The sequence below is a fragment of the Seriola aureovittata genome, chromosome 14 (genome assembly GCF_021018895.1).
Source record: "Seriola aureovittata isolate HTS-2021-v1 ecotype China chromosome 14, ASM2101889v1, whole genome shotgun sequence".
Classification (NCBI taxonomy): domain Eukaryota; kingdom Metazoa; phylum Chordata; class Actinopteri; order Carangiformes; family Carangidae; genus Seriola; species Seriola aureovittata.
This window is the reverse complement of record NC_079377.1, coordinates 26,345,001-26,360,000: the sequence shown is the minus strand read 5'-3', so window position 1 is coordinate 26,360,000 and position 15,000 is coordinate 26,345,001. Positions and strand designations below refer to the sequence as shown.

At 43.6% G+C, this 15,000-nt stretch overlaps 1 protein-coding gene and 1 long non-coding RNA gene across 9 annotated transcripts in view; one reads left to right on the top strand and one right to left on the bottom strand.

Annotated features, from left to right (window-relative positions):
• Positions 1–15,000, top strand: part of psda (pleckstrin and Sec7 domain containing a) — a 50,889-nt gene that overhangs the window by 29,838 nt on the left and 6,051 nt on the right. For 5 of the 7 annotated variants that reach the window (XM_056396342.1, XM_056396341.1, XM_056396340.1 and 2 more), the window contains 9 exons: positions 1,574–1,771; positions 3,062–3,142; positions 3,245–3,357; positions 4,560–4,618; positions 5,338–5,427; positions 13,441–13,484; positions 14,013–14,203; positions 14,326–14,396; positions 14,981–15,000. The exon at positions 14,981–15,000 is cut by the window's right edge and continues 138 nt beyond it. In XM_056396342.1, coding sequence (XP_056252317.1) covers positions 1,574–1,771; positions 3,062–3,142; positions 3,245–3,357; positions 4,560–4,618; positions 5,338–5,427; positions 13,441–13,484; positions 14,013–14,203; positions 14,326–14,396; positions 14,981–15,000 — 867 coding nt within the window. Of the gene's footprint in view, positions 53–1,573; positions 1,772–3,061; positions 3,143–3,244; positions 3,358–4,559; positions 4,619–5,337; positions 5,428–11,926; positions 11,971–13,440; positions 13,485–14,012; positions 14,204–14,325; positions 14,397–14,980 lie in introns of all 7 variants that reach the window. The other 2 variants (XM_056396344.1, XM_056396345.1) reach the window with 2 other exon arrangements.
• On the bottom strand, positions 304–1,357 carry LOC130181873 (uncharacterized). Of its 2 annotated transcripts, none has more exons than XR_008829638.1 (3): positions 1,061–1,357; positions 841–942; positions 304–762 (listed from the first exon to the last, which is right to left on the bottom strand). It is a non-coding gene; the product is annotated as an uncharacterized LOC130181873 (long non-coding RNA). The 2 variants fall into 2 exon arrangements; XR_008829639.1 differs by having other exon boundaries at positions 1,071–1,357.

The window sequence follows — 15,000 nt, the reverse complement described above, 5'->3', positions numbered from 1 at the left end:
GGCTGATGGAGGAGGGACGCGTCTCAGCAGCAGCAGCAGCAGCAGCAGATAGGTGCGTTACATTCAATATTATCCTCCTCACAGTAAATGAAAGTGTATTGATCCCTGAGGGGACGCCGCTCGATGCAGCAGCAAACTGAGAAACACTCAGTTATAAATAGACTGCAGTCTGTGAGGCTGTTAAATACAACCACATCCTCTGCTGCCACATGTTTACACAGAATACATTCATAAATAATAAGAAACAGACTCAGTGGATGAGACAGGAGCTGAGCTGCAGGGTTTTACATGTTGAGCTGCATGAGATGATTTCATTGAGGACGGGTTGAGCTGGTTGTTTATATGTGAAGGCTGCGAAGGTGGAACAACATCTGCTGTCTGTTTTTATTCATGAACATTAATAATATGATAATACTGATGATAATACGTCATAAAATCCTCCGATATTAAAGACAATAGTTAGAAACAGGTAGAAAAACCAGTTCAGTGTGAAACAAGAAGAAAAAACGTCTTTAAAGATAAAAACAAAGAAGAAATGAACATTCAAGTGAAATCAGGAAAGTCTCTGTGGGTCCGTCCACCTGGTCCCGTCCACCTGGTCCCGTCCACCTGGTCCCTCCTGACCCTCAGTCCCCTTCAGGTCTCAGCCGGGTCTCAGGAGCAGAGAGAGGAGCAGAACCTGAGGATCAGTGTGGAGGTTACTGGAGGTCGAAGCAGAGGGAGGCGACCGGATCTTCAGTCAGTGTGTGTTCACTGTTTCTGCTGAAAACACATGAACAGAAACATCAGGGTGTGTTTTTTCCCATCATTCAGTCTGTCGTGATGTCACAGGAGTTTCACCTGAGCCTCGTGGTTTCATCCAGATGTTGAATAATGTATGAATATTTCATTTTGAGGAATCTACATCATGAACAGTCGCGCTGCCTTCACTTCCTGTTTGCTCTGTAACCATGGAAACAAACAGTCACTGAGTTACTGCTGATGCTGAGGAAAAAGTCTAAATTTGACATTTCTGATGTAAGAACTGAAGTTATGATGGGCCACACACACAAACACACACTTTGTCTCACTTGTGTCTTGCTTCGTGTTCTGACCTCTGACCTCTGTTGGGTTCTGGTCTGGTTCTTGGTCTCAGAGCCGACGTGGACTTTGATTTGTGTCAGTGATGAAAATATATTCAGCGATACGGAAAGACAGATTCTGAGATCAGCTTGTTGTTTAGTCTTGTTGTTTCTATCCACCTGTTGTATTCACCTTTTCACAGACTGACTTCTGTACGGGCCCCGGGCCCCGGGCCCCTGGACCAGAACCTCAGTATGAGCTGGAGAGACACAGAACAACCACAAAGAGAGACAGAACATATTCATTATTCTCCAGTCCCTTCAGCCCCCCGATGTAAAACTAATGTACAAACATGTCAGATGTGTTTCCTGTTTCCTTATTGAACCACAGCTGACGAGTGGCGGCTGTGGTTGAAGGAGGAACTGTGAGAACAGGAAGCGAACATCAGAACAGAAAAAGGATCTGAGAGTTCTACGCTGACCTCCCCCGCCATGTTTCTGTGTATTGTCAGGGAGCGTCCGGTGAACCGCCCCCCCGAGCTGCTGTACCCGCAGGCCGACGTGGCGGAGCGACTGGCGCTCGGCGGCAGCGACGATGCGTTGGCCAACGGCACGAAGGCTGACCTGCAGGCCGCCAAACGTCTCGCCAAACGCCTCTACAACCTGGACGGCTTTAGGAAGTCTGATGTCGCCCGACACCTCGGCAAGAAGTCAGTGTGTCTCTGTCTTCACATGTCCTCTGTCTTCACACGTCCTCTGTCTTCACATGTCACACTAATGATGAGTCCTCTGTCTTCACACGTCCTCTGTCTTCACATGTCCTCTGTCTTCACATGTCACACTAACGATGAGTCCTCTGTCTTCACACGTCCTCTGTCTTCACATGTCCTCTGTCTTCACACGTCCTCTGTCTTCACATGTCCTCTGTCTTCACATGTCCTCTGTCTTCACATGTCTTCTGTCTTCACATGTCCTCTGTCTTCACATGTCCTCTGTCTTCACATGTCCTCTGTCTTCACATGTCCTCTGTCTTCACATGTCCTCTGTCTTCACACGTCCTCTGTCTTCACATGTCCTCTGTCTTCACATGTCACACTAGCGATGAGTCATCTGTCTTCATATGTCCTCTGTCTTCACATGTCCTCTGTCTTCACATGTCCTCTGTCTTCACATGTCACACTAACGATGAGTCATCTGTCTTCACATGTCCTCTGTCTTCACATGTCACACTAACGATGAGTCCTCTGTCTTCACACGTCCTCTGTCTTCACATGTCCTCTGTCTTCACATGTCCTCTGTCGTCACATGTCCTCTGTCGTCACATGTCCTCTGTCTTCACATGTCCTCTGTCTTCACATGTCACACTAACGATGAGTCATCTGTCTTCATATGTCCTCTGTCTTCACATGTCCTCTGTCTTCACATGTCCTCTGTCGTCACATGTCCTCTGTCTTCACATGTCCTCTGTCTTCACATGTCCTCTGTCTTCACATGTCACACTAACGATGAGTCATCTGTCTTCATATGTCCTCTGTCTTCACATGTCCTCTGTCTTCACATGTCCTCTGTCGTCACATGTCCTCTGTCTTCACATGTCCTCTGTCTTCACATGTCCTCTGTCTTCACATGTCACACTAACGATGAGTCCTCTGTCTTCACATGTCCTCTGTCTTCACACGTCCTCTGTCTTCACATGTTACACTAACGATGAGTCCTCTGTCTTCACATGTCCTCTGTCGTCACATGTCCTCTGTCTTCACGTCACACTAACGATGAGTCCTCTGTTGTCACATGTCCTCTGTCTTCACATGTCCCACTAATGATATGTCCTCTGTCTTCACATGTCCCACTAACGATGAGTCCTCTGTCTTCACATGTCCCACTAACGATGAGTCCTCTGTTGTCACATGTCCCACTAACGATGAGTCCTCTGTCTTCACATGTCCCACTAATGATATGTCCTCTGTCTTCATCAACACTTCCTGTCTCTGTCTCCGCAGTAATGAGTTCAGCCAGATGGTGGCAGAAGAATATCTCAGTAACTTTAACTTCACGGGTCTGACCATCGACCAGGCGCTCAGGTCAGTCTACAGAATAAATAAAGTAGAAGAAGAAATGTTCTGTGGCTGGTTACTGTTGATAACCAGGTGACTAACGAGGTGAATTAATTAAACTGTGTTCAGGACGTTTCTGAGACAGTTTGCTCTGATGGGAGAAACTCAGGAGAGAGAAAGAGTCCTCGCTCACTTCTCCAGGAGATACAGACAGAGCAACCCTGAGAGTCTGGACACTGAAGGTACCCGTCTGTCTGTCTGTCTGTCTGTCTGTCTGTCTGTCTGTCTGTCTGTCTACCTGTATGTCCCCTGTCTGTCTGTTTACCTGTCTCTCTACTTGTCTCTGTCTACCTGTCTGTTTACCTGTCTGTCTACCTGTCTGTCCCCTGTCTGTCTGTCTACCTGTCTGTCTACCTGTACGTTTATCCATCTGTCTAGCTGTCTGTCTGTCTGTCTGTCTGTCTGTCTGTCTACCTGTGTGTCCCCTGTCAGTCTGTTTACCTGTCTCTCTACTCGTCTCTGTCTACCTGTCTGTTTACCTGTCTGTCTACCTGTCTGTCCCCTGTCTGTCTACCTGTCTGTCTACCTGTCTGTCTGTCTGTCTGTCTACCTGTGTGTCCCCTGTCTGTCTGTTTACCTGTCTCTCTACTTGTCTCTGTCTACCTGTCTGTTTACCTGTCTGTCTGTCTGTCTGTCTGTTTGTCTGTCTACCTGTGTGTCCCCTTTCTGTCTGTTTACCTGTCTCTCTACTTGTCTGTCTCCTGGTCTCTGTCTACCTGTCTGTTTACCTGTCTGTCTACCTGTCTGTTTACCTGTCTGTCTGTCTACCTGTCTGTTTACCTGTCTACCTGTCTTTCTCTCACCTGTTGATCTCTCACCTGTTTGTCTCTCACCTGTCCGTCTCACCCGTCTGTCTCTCACCTGTTTGTCTCTTAGCTGTCTGTTTACTTGTCTGTCTCTCACCTGTCTGTCTCACCTGTCTCCATCTCAGACAGCGTCCACACTCTCACCTGTCTGTGTCTCACCTGTCTGTCTCACCTGCCTGTGTCTCACCTGTCTCTCACCTGTCTCCCTCTCAGACAGCGTCCACACTCTCACCTGTCTCTCACCTGTCTGTCTTACCTGTCTGTCTTACCTGTCTGTCTCTCACCTGTGTCTCACCTGTCTGTCTCTCACCTGTGTCTCACCTGTCTGTCTCTCACCTGTCTCTCACCTGTCTGTCTCTCACCTGTCTGTCTCTCACTTGTCTCTCACCTGCCTGTCTCTCACCTGTCTCTCACCTGCCTGTCTCTCACCTGTCTGTCTCTCACTTGTCTCTCACCTGCCTGTCTCTCACCTGTCTCTCACCTGCCTGTCTCTCACCTGTCTGTCTCTCACTTGTCTCTCACCTGTCTGTCTCTCACCTGCCTGTCTCTCACCTGTCTCTCACCTGTCTCCCTCTCAGACAGCGTCCACACTCTGACCTGTGCTGTCATGCTGCTGAACACAGACCTTCATGGGAACGTGAGTCTTTATATTTTTGACTCATCTTTCAGCTGAGGAGGGGGAGGGGCTTCACGTTAAAAGGAACTCCTTATTTGGTCGAGGTTGTCACGTATGAACCGAGAGGACGAGTCTCTTTGGTCAAACTGGTTCTGATCCACGTAGATCCATATCCAACCTCAGGGATCAACCAGCCCCTCCCCCCCTGTCAGCTGTACCTGCCAGGTGTTAAATCCCTTTATCTCCATTCTGTTCTTCAGCTTTTATTTTGACACAGTTTTCAACAGCCACCGTTGATAAATGTGTCATACTACTTTTATTTTGAAAAACTTAACTTTAGTGTGTTAGCATGCTAAAAACAACATAATGCTAAACGTTATAGACTGTTGAATTACATAGAAAATTAAATAAAATATATAAATATAATAAAATAATATAGATAATATGAAATGTAGAAATCGTGGGAATAAGTCTGAACACGTTTTGGTCTGAAGTCTCCGGTTCAGACGTTCATATTCTCCTCAGGATGAACCACAGACTCTGTTTACTGCTAAATCAGCTAATGTTAGCACGCTAACACTCTGAGCTAAGATGGTGGACACAGTGAACATTAAACCGCCTAACACTGGACTGTGTTTTATTTATCTGTTTGATTCTAATTAATAATTAAATATGTAAACGTGTGTGTGTGTGTGTGTGTGTGTGTGTGTGTGTGTGTGTGTGTGTGTGTGTGTGTGTAGAACGTTGGGAAGAGGATGTCCTGCAGTCAGTTCATCTCCAACCTGGAAGGTCTCAACGATGGAAAAGACTTCCCCAAAGATCTGCTGAAGGTACACACACACACACACACACACACACACACACACACACACAGGGATCCTTGGCTTGTGATTTTCAGACCAGGAAGAGAAAAGGAGAGATGCATTAATTTCACTTCTCATGACCTCACACTGAACGTGTGTGTGTGTGTGTGTGTGTGTTGTGTGTGTGTGTGTGTGTGTGTGTGTGTGTGTGTGTGTGTGTGTGTGAGTGTGTGTGTGTGTGTGTGTGTGTCTCTCTCAGCCTCTCGTTCTCCCACTCTTTTGCTTCCATCTCAGTTTTTCCATCTCAGCCTCTGAGCGATCAACATGAATCTGCGTCACCTCTTCACCTCGATCATCATCATCCCTCGCTCTGTGTGTGTGTGTGTGTGTGTGTGTGTGTGTGTGTGTGTGTGTGTGTGAGAGAGAGATGGTGGACCAGTGAGTGTGTGGGCAGCAGCTCTGACTCTGACTGAGAGTGAATATAGAATATTTATAACTGTAAATATGAATTATTATCCTCAGAGAAGAGAGTGAAGTGTTCACAGTGTCAGTGTTTCATTCCAAAAAATACAAATTCTTCTTCTACTACTGATTCTTCTTCTGCTGCTTTCCGGCTGGGACGCATGTGTTCAGTGCTTTTAACTCAAAAAGTCAAAAGGCGTTTCACCCATGTTCATCACTTTTGAGTGTCCCCTGGAAACACTTCCTGTTGTGTTGTATTTGCAGCTCACGTGTAATGACATACAACACAAATTACAGCATGTGCTGGTCACTGCACATGCTCAGTAGTGTTGCTGCTGCCCTCCCTCACTGTGATGACACACACATGAAAACATCTCTCTAGGCTGTGTAAAGGTGTAGAAACCACACACAGTGCTAACTAAGCTTCAGTGCAGGTGGAGGCGTCCTGTCACACTTTCAGTACGTCTCTTTTAGAAAGCAGCTCTTTGGTCAGAGTTTTAGTTGCAGTACAGACAGTGACCACCAGGACAAACTGTGGCAGTAAGGCTCAGAGGAGGCCTCCGTCACATTACAGAAAACTGAAGAAAACAATAGAAAACAGATCTTTGACATCAGCTCCTGAGCTCATGGAGTTACATCACTGGCTCCTCCCCTTCCTGGTCACCTGATTAAATAGTAAAATATTATATTTAAGTGAATCTAAAATATGAAATACTGAAATATCATTAAATATTACATATAAAAATTTGAATATGTAAAATATAAAAAATATTAAACAACTCAGGCACATACATTAAAAATTAAATATTAAAGTTTGTAAAATCTATGAAAATACAGAATAAACATGTAAAATAATAATATGAAATATGAGTAAATAGTAAAATACTTGGTATTGGTACATTTTAAGAAATGAATTAGGTGAAATAAGAAATATTAACATTTATTACAAACATGTTTTTATTCTCAGTAGCGGAGCGTCCTGTGTCTCTGAGAAACAGTGAAACTAAAACAGTGTGAAATAATTCATATACATATGAATTATTGATTAACGGGTGTATTAATGTGATGAGAGGCTGCGACAGTCGGAGTCGATGAGTCTCTGTTTTTAATATTTTCAGCTGATTTTCTCTTTTCTCTGCTGAACGTCTCTCGGTGCATTTACATTCAGCTCTCTGAATCCTCCATGATTGACAGCTCCAAGAAGAGCAGGGGGCGGGCTGAGGCTCCCATCCCTGCGCTCTGATTGGTGGCTGCAGCTGAGAGAAAATGCGCATTGAGAGAGCGAGGGACTGAAGAGAGATAGAGAGAGGGGAGAGAGGAGGGGAGAGCGAGCAACAGTCCTCAACAGTTCAGAGTCTCAGCGGAGAGACGAGGAGGAGGAGGAATAAAAGAAGAGAAGAAGAAAAAGAGGAGGAGGAGTGAGCTCACCTGACGGAGGGATTCTCCTGCAGGAGGAATACGACAACAAGCGAAGGAGGAGAAGAAGAAGAGTGGGAGTGAAGTTGGAGGACGAAGACATCAACATCCGAGGAGGAAGGAGGGTTTCTCTCTCTCTCTCTCTTTTTGTTCCTGTGCAACAGGAGAAACATCTCCACTTCCATACCTCCCTCCCTCCCTCCATCAGCAGTCAGGGCTGGAGGAAGCTGACGTCAGTTTTGGGGTGCTCTCTCTCTCTGTCTGCATGTGTGGGTGTGCTCGCTCGCCCCAGCCTCCCTGTTTTTCTTTTCTCGTTCTTTTCTGGGGTTTTTTCGTCCTCTTGCTTGTTTGGGACGTGAGATCGAGCTGCTGCTGCTGAAGCCGTTCCTCCGTCACAGCTTTATTTGCAGTCTAGGGATTCTCCTCCATCACCGCCGCCGCCACCGCCGCTGCACCAGGACGTTCAACAACAAACCGACTCAAAGATCCAACTCAAAGACAAAAGAAGGAGAAGAAGAAGAAGAAGATCAGTTTGTGGTTTGGATTTTTTCCACTGACTGTTTGTGTAATTTTTCTGCAGGAGTGTGAGCTGATGAAATACGCATCACTGCCTCCAAATCGTTGATGGATTAGACTGAAACACACACACACACACACACACACACACACACACACACACACACACACACACACACACACACAGTGAGACGGTTTGTGTTAATGAGACTCTCTGACTGGTTTAATGAGACGTGAACAGGAAGTGGACGGACTGACAGCTGACTCCACTTTGACAACGAAATAAAAATGTTAATAATTAATTCTTTTAAATAATTAACTGTAATTTAAAGTCATAAAACTAATTTATTTACCCAGAAAGAGACATCGGGCTCATTCACTGGTGTTGATCAGTAACTGAAACATTTTTCTTGATGATAAAAACTATTAATTTCCAGATTTTCTTTTTTCTTCACAAACTTTTTTTCTTAGTTTATAAATTGATTAATTGATGAATACAAGGAAAGGAAGTATTATTTTTTTGCTGTAATTTTAATTTTATTTTCCTCCTAAACCACAGAATTATGTGTATAAAGGTACAAATAAAACATTTCTACACATAGAAATTGTCCTTTGACAAACCCTAAATAAAATCTTGCAGCACTTTAAGTGGATGTAAATGTGTAGAAGCCCAAATATGATTTTCTTCCAACATTAAAGACATAATTTACTGTAATATAAAGTCTTTTTCCCAAAAAATATTTTCCCTATTTTTCCAAAACTAGTTTTTGTGACAGATTTTGACTTGAACTGAAAACATCAGACATTTGATTTGTTCTTTAACGTCCGTCGGCCGATGGAAGTTCTTCTTATTTTTGCAGCGATTAATTAATTAAGATAATAAAAGCCCTAATTGTAACTATATTTTCCTCCTTAACTGCAGAATTAAATGTACGAAGTTGTAAATAAAGTCCATCTGGAAGCCGCTTTAAACAGAATCACAGAATGTAAAGACGTCTAATTATGATGAAACAGCTTTGATTGGTAATAATTGATCGATCTTTGTAAGTAATTCCTCTGTTTGATTGATTTAAATCTTTGAAACCTTCGAGTTATCGGTTGATGAGTCAGGAGTCTTCTGGTCAGATGATCCGTCTCGCAGCAGATTGAGTCTCGGTCTCGGCCCACTCGCTCCATCAGCTCTGACATGTTTGTTGGCAGCGTCTCTTTGTTTTTGTGGTTTTGCCTCCGAACACCTGAGCGAGCCGCCGGCTGTCGGCCAGCTGGATTATGAGCTGGATGAAACGCTGCTGTGTTTTTATGCATAATGAATAGAGCTGGATCCATAATGCAGCAGGCTGAGCTCCGCTGAGGACACAATCAATCCAGACTCAGTTAGTCTGCTCAGAACCAGCCGCCGTCACTCATCAGGCTCCTGCTCCTATTTCCAGCCTCCTGGTCTGATGAGATTCATCATTTAATTTACTGAAAACATCTCTTTTCTGGAAACTGGATCAAAGTCTAAAATCCACCTTGTCAAAGTGGAACAGGATCTCTTTCTGTTTGTGTTAATGTTGGTGTAGAGGAACTCTGGACTGAATGATCAACGCTAAACTGGTCCAAGAGGAAAATATCTGTTCAATCCTTGGAGGTTTTCATGAATATCATCTAGAGGATCATCTTCTAACGTCCTGTTGACCGTAAAGACTCGGAAAGTTCAGTCAGACTTTTCTAAACCGACTTAAACCTGACTCAAATCCTGCTCCTCTGGACTTGTCACGATGATCGGCGTCAACAGCATCCACTCGACTGGCCGCATGCGGTCTCGGTCACTCTGCTCGGTCCGGAGCGGGCGGGACTCAAGGGACACCGACCCGTTCAGGTATCCCAGAACCCCCCGCTCCCGCTCCCTCAAACCACTGGCCTTCCCTGACCTGCTGGGAAAGACCCAGGACGGACAGCAGCACCTGCACAGCCGCAAGAAGAAGGTAGAGCCCAGCAGAACCGGGTTAAATCTAAAACCTGGCAGAACAGTGAAGTCATACTGTTTATTTTTATTTACATTTTACTTAAGGGCCACAGAGGGAGGCCAGGACACCTCATAACATGATATAAACACAAAAATAATACACATGCAGAGTCATACATACAGTGGTGTCCTACTAACAGCTGCATTTCATCCTCCTCGTACATGCTCCTTTACGCAGATGACTCTCAGCTTTACCTCCATTAGAACCTGGTGATAATAACAGCTCAGGTCTCTTCTTGACAGACTCCATGGTGACAATAACTGTCTTCAGCTAAAGGATGCAAGACTGAAGGGATCTTGTTTGGTCCTTCTGTGACATGCTCTGAAACCTGACTCACATTTCTCCATTTTATTGATATTTTCTAAGAAGGACAAGAGCTGAGAATAGACCAGTTTTATTGACTTTGGATAAAAATGGAAACTTAGAAAAAGGCTGAAAATGATTTGAAACTGTTACATCAAGGCTTTTTTAAATGGGATGAACCACTAGATAAACTAGTGTTGCAGTAGTCGGCTTAGTGTGTGAGACTGTCTGTCTTTTATATGAACAAGCAACACCAGCTCAAACTTACTGAGGCTGTAAAAGTCCTCGTCAAGGGGGACGGGAGCTGTGTTCTCCAGGTGTCTGTCAAAAACAGGAAGTCTGGTTGGGTGGATGAGATATTTCATTTAGAAAGATGAAAGATTTGTTTGACACGTTTAAAAGAGCGATACTACAACAGTCATGGACGGTCAACCTGAGACTAGCAGCTGAGGGGGTCAATGACAGGTGGGACCAGTAGTGGGAGTTCTCATGGGAGGCAGGACTCTGAGGTGACACCATAGAAGAAGAGGCAGGTGTGTGTGAGAACAGGATTGCACAGTGTGCTGTAAATTAGTCTGCTGTGAAGAATGAAAAGTTTCTCCAAAACAAATGAAATTCAAAACTGAATTCATCATTTCTACATTGATTGTAACATGTTTCATTATTGTAATTAGTCATTGAACCGAATCAAATCAGAAACGGACTGTTTTCCGTCACTAGTTGTTTCCTGTGGTTTCTGATTTGCTGTTTTGCCGATCGTTGTTAAGTTACCTTCAAATCATCCTTCACATATTATTCTGTACGAACCAACCAGTGAAGAGAGGAATTATTCCCTTTGAGCTGCTGGAAGAATCTCAGATTTAACTCATTTCAGTTTCTCTTTGAGCTGCTTAGAGCAGCTCAAATCAGCTCTGATTGCTGCTTAGCAGGGATAGAAAAAACAGCAAAGTAGGTCTTATTAATAATCTTTTGTGAGGATTATTAATAATTATTTTATTATTAATATTTAATATTTTTGTGAGTGAAACAATAATCTTCACCTTTTTCACAATAAATCCTTCAAAGAAAGAATCAAATAAAACACAAATTCTAATCAATTCTACTTTGATGTTTTTTCTGTTGAAATAAACTCAACACTTTCACAATAAAAGCTTATGCAAAGGGTATGATTATGTTGGATCTACTTTAACATCTCATTTCACCAACTTAACATTTCAAGAATTTCAGATACTGAACTTCTCAAACCTTCATTTAATAATGGAACAACAAGGAAAGGATCGAATAAAACATAAATCTGTGAAAATAAAAACTTTCTCCTGCTCTGCTCAAAAACTTAAAGTATTCAGCAAAAAGAAAAAACACACAATCCTCCCCAAACTGACTGTCTGTGTCACGGTATTAAAATTCATCTGTGACTTCAACATCAGAGGAGCCTCGATGTTTCATATCTGCAGATTAAAGTTGAAACTTGTCTCTGCAAGTCAAACAGGAAAGCCAAGGGTTGTAAACACACACTCACACTCACACTCACACACTCACACACACACTCACACTCACACACACACACTCACACACACACTCACACACACACTCACACACACACTCACACACACACACTCACACACACACTCACACACACACTCACACACACACACTCACACTCACACACACACACTCACACACACTCACACTCACACTCACACTCACACACACACACACACGCTCACACTCACACTCACACACACACACACACACACACACACACACACTCACACACACACTCACACAGTATATCTGACCTGGTGTTTTTGTGTCTGCAGACTCTCTACAGCTCCATCAAGAACGAGAAGCTTCAGTGGACCATGTGAGTTTAACACAAACATCTCCAGTGTTTCAGCTTCTGTCTGCTGCATGTTTCTGTGTGTGTGTGTGTGTGTGTGTGTGTGTGTGTGTTGTGTGTGTGTGTGTGTGTGTGTGTGTGTGTGTGTGTGTGTCTGTGTGTGTGTGTGTGTGTTGTGTGTGTGTGTGTGTGTGTGTGTGTGTGTGTGTGTGTGTGTGAGAACAGGATTGCACAGTGTGCTGTAAATTAGTCTGCTGTGAAGAATGAAAAGTTTCTCCAAAACAAATGAAATTCAAAACTGAATTCATCATTTCTACATTGATTGTAACATGTTTCATTATTGTAATTAGTCATTGAACCGAATCAAATCAGAAACGGACTGTTTTCCGTCACTAGTTGTTTCCTGTGGTTTCTGATTTGCTGTTTTGCCGATCGTTGTTAAGTTACCTTCAAATCATCCTTCACATATTATTCTGTACGAACCAACCAGTGAAGAGAGGAATTATTCCCTTTGAGCTGCTGGAAGAATCTCAGATTTAACTCATTTCAGTTTCTCTTTGAGCTGCTTAGAGCAGCTCAAATCAGCTCTGATTGCTGCTTAGCAGGGATAGAAAAAACAGCAAAGTAGGTCTTATTAATAATCTTTTGTGAGGATTATTAATAATTATTTTATTATTAATATTTAATATTTTTGTGAGTGAAACAATAATCTTCACCTTTTTCACAATAAATCCTTCAAAGAAAGAATCAAATAAAACACAAATTCTAATCAATTCTACTTTGATGTTTTTTCTGTTGAAATAAACTCAACACTTTCACAATAAAAGCTTATGCAAAGGGTATGATTATGTTGGATCTACTTTAACATCTCATTTCACCAACTTAACATTTCAAGAATTTCAGATACTGAACTTCTCAAACCTTCATTTAATAATGGAACAACAAGGAAAGGATCGAATAAAACATAAATCTGTGAAAATAAAAACTTTCTCCTGCTCTGCTCAAAAACTTAAAGTATTCAGCAAAAAGAAAAAACACACAATCCTCCCCAAACTGACTGTCTGTGTCACGGTATTAAAATTCATCTGTGACTTCAACATCAGAGGAGCCTCGATGTTTCATATCTGCAGATTAAAGTTGAAACTTGTCTCTGCAAGTCAAACAGGAAAGCCAAGGGTTGTAAACACACACTCACACTCACACTCACACACTCACACACACACTCACACTCACACACACACACTCACACACACACTCACACACACACTCACACACACACTCACACACACACACTCACACACACACTCACACACACACTCACACACACACTCACACTCACACACACACACTCACACACACACTCACACTCACACTCACACTCACACACACACACACACGCTCACACTCACACTCACACACACACACACACACTCACACACACACTCACACACACACTCACACAGTATATCTGACCTGGTGTTTTTGTGTCTGCAGACTCTCTACAGCTCCATCAAGAACGAGAAGCTTCAGTGGACCATGTGAGTTTAACACAAACATCTCCAGTGTTTCAGCTTCTGTCTGCTGCATGTTTCTGTGTGTGTGTGTGTGTGTGTGTGTGTGTGTGTGTGTGTGTGTGTGTGTGTGTGTGTGTGTGTGTGTGTGTGTGTGTGTGTGTGTGTGTGTGTGTGTGTGTGTGTGTGTGTGTCTCCTGCTGCTACTGCCCTGACTCCCATATTTAAGCCTCTGTTGCCATGGTAACTGTTCCCTGCTTCTTTCCTCTATGTAATTATAGGTCAGCATCCAAACGCCCATGCTTGACTGTGGACTCGTACACACACACACACACACACACACACAAACACACACACACACACACACACACACACACACACACACACACACACACACACGCGCCTTGTATGCATATAGCATCTGTCCTCCCTTGTGTTCAGCCTCTTTAACCCTTCAGTTGTTTCTCTGTTGGTGAAGTCAGTGATGATGATGATGATGATGATGATGATGAAGTGAAAACTCTTCATCCTCTCACTCCGTCTGTCCGTCTGAAGTGATGAGGAGGAGTTGAGGAAGTCAATGTCGGAGCTGGCTGACGTCCGAACAGACTCCGCCTCCCACACCATGAAGCGCCTGGGCAGCGGAGGAAACCCGCTGGTGGGTGTCGCCCATCAGGCCGACGGCGAGCTCTACAAGAACGGCTTCCTGGTCCGGAAAGTCCACGCCGACCCTGACGGAAAGAGAAGTGCGTCTTCTTCTCTCTATTTATTCAGTGTTTGTTTTTGTTTTCCACATCAGTCGTTTCTTTTCCTTCAAGTCTTTATTTGTTATGATCTATAATATCCCATGATGCCTTGTTTCTCACAGCGCCACGGGGTAAGAGGGGCTGGAAGTCTTTCTACGCCATGCTGAAGGGTCTGGTGCTCTACCTGCAGAAGGTAAACATCTGAACTACATATCCCAGCAGCCCTGTTGTTTCATACACCGTGTCGTGTCTGTAGCTCCTTTCACACACGGATCCCTCCACATCTATTATATTATATATATATTATATATTCTACCTCTTATACTGAGGGAACAGTCACATATTGATCGATCAGTTGATCAGGTGAAACTGTCAGTGGTAGAATGTTGTAAACAGCAGCAGTTTACTGGATGTTAAAGTGGATATTAGAAGTGTTTGTCACTTTAAACTCGTTATAACTTGTTATGAAAAGTTTCCTGAACGTGGTTTGATGACGAGATGAAACAAACTCAGTGAAATCGTCTCATTTTAACACGAAAGTCGAGACATGAAGATTTTATTGTTGTAACAAAAACAAACACTGAGAACTGATTGAACCCGACCAATCACAGAGGCTGTTGAGAGGATGATGACGTGATGTTACCACCTCACCTGAACCAGGTGAATTAAAACGAGTCCTGGCTCTGCAGCTGTCAACAACTCATTAGTGAAGCTACTTACAGCAGCTTTAAACCTGATTGGATGCTGACCACACGCTGCTCTGTGATTGGCTGACAGGACGAGTACCGTGCGGAGCG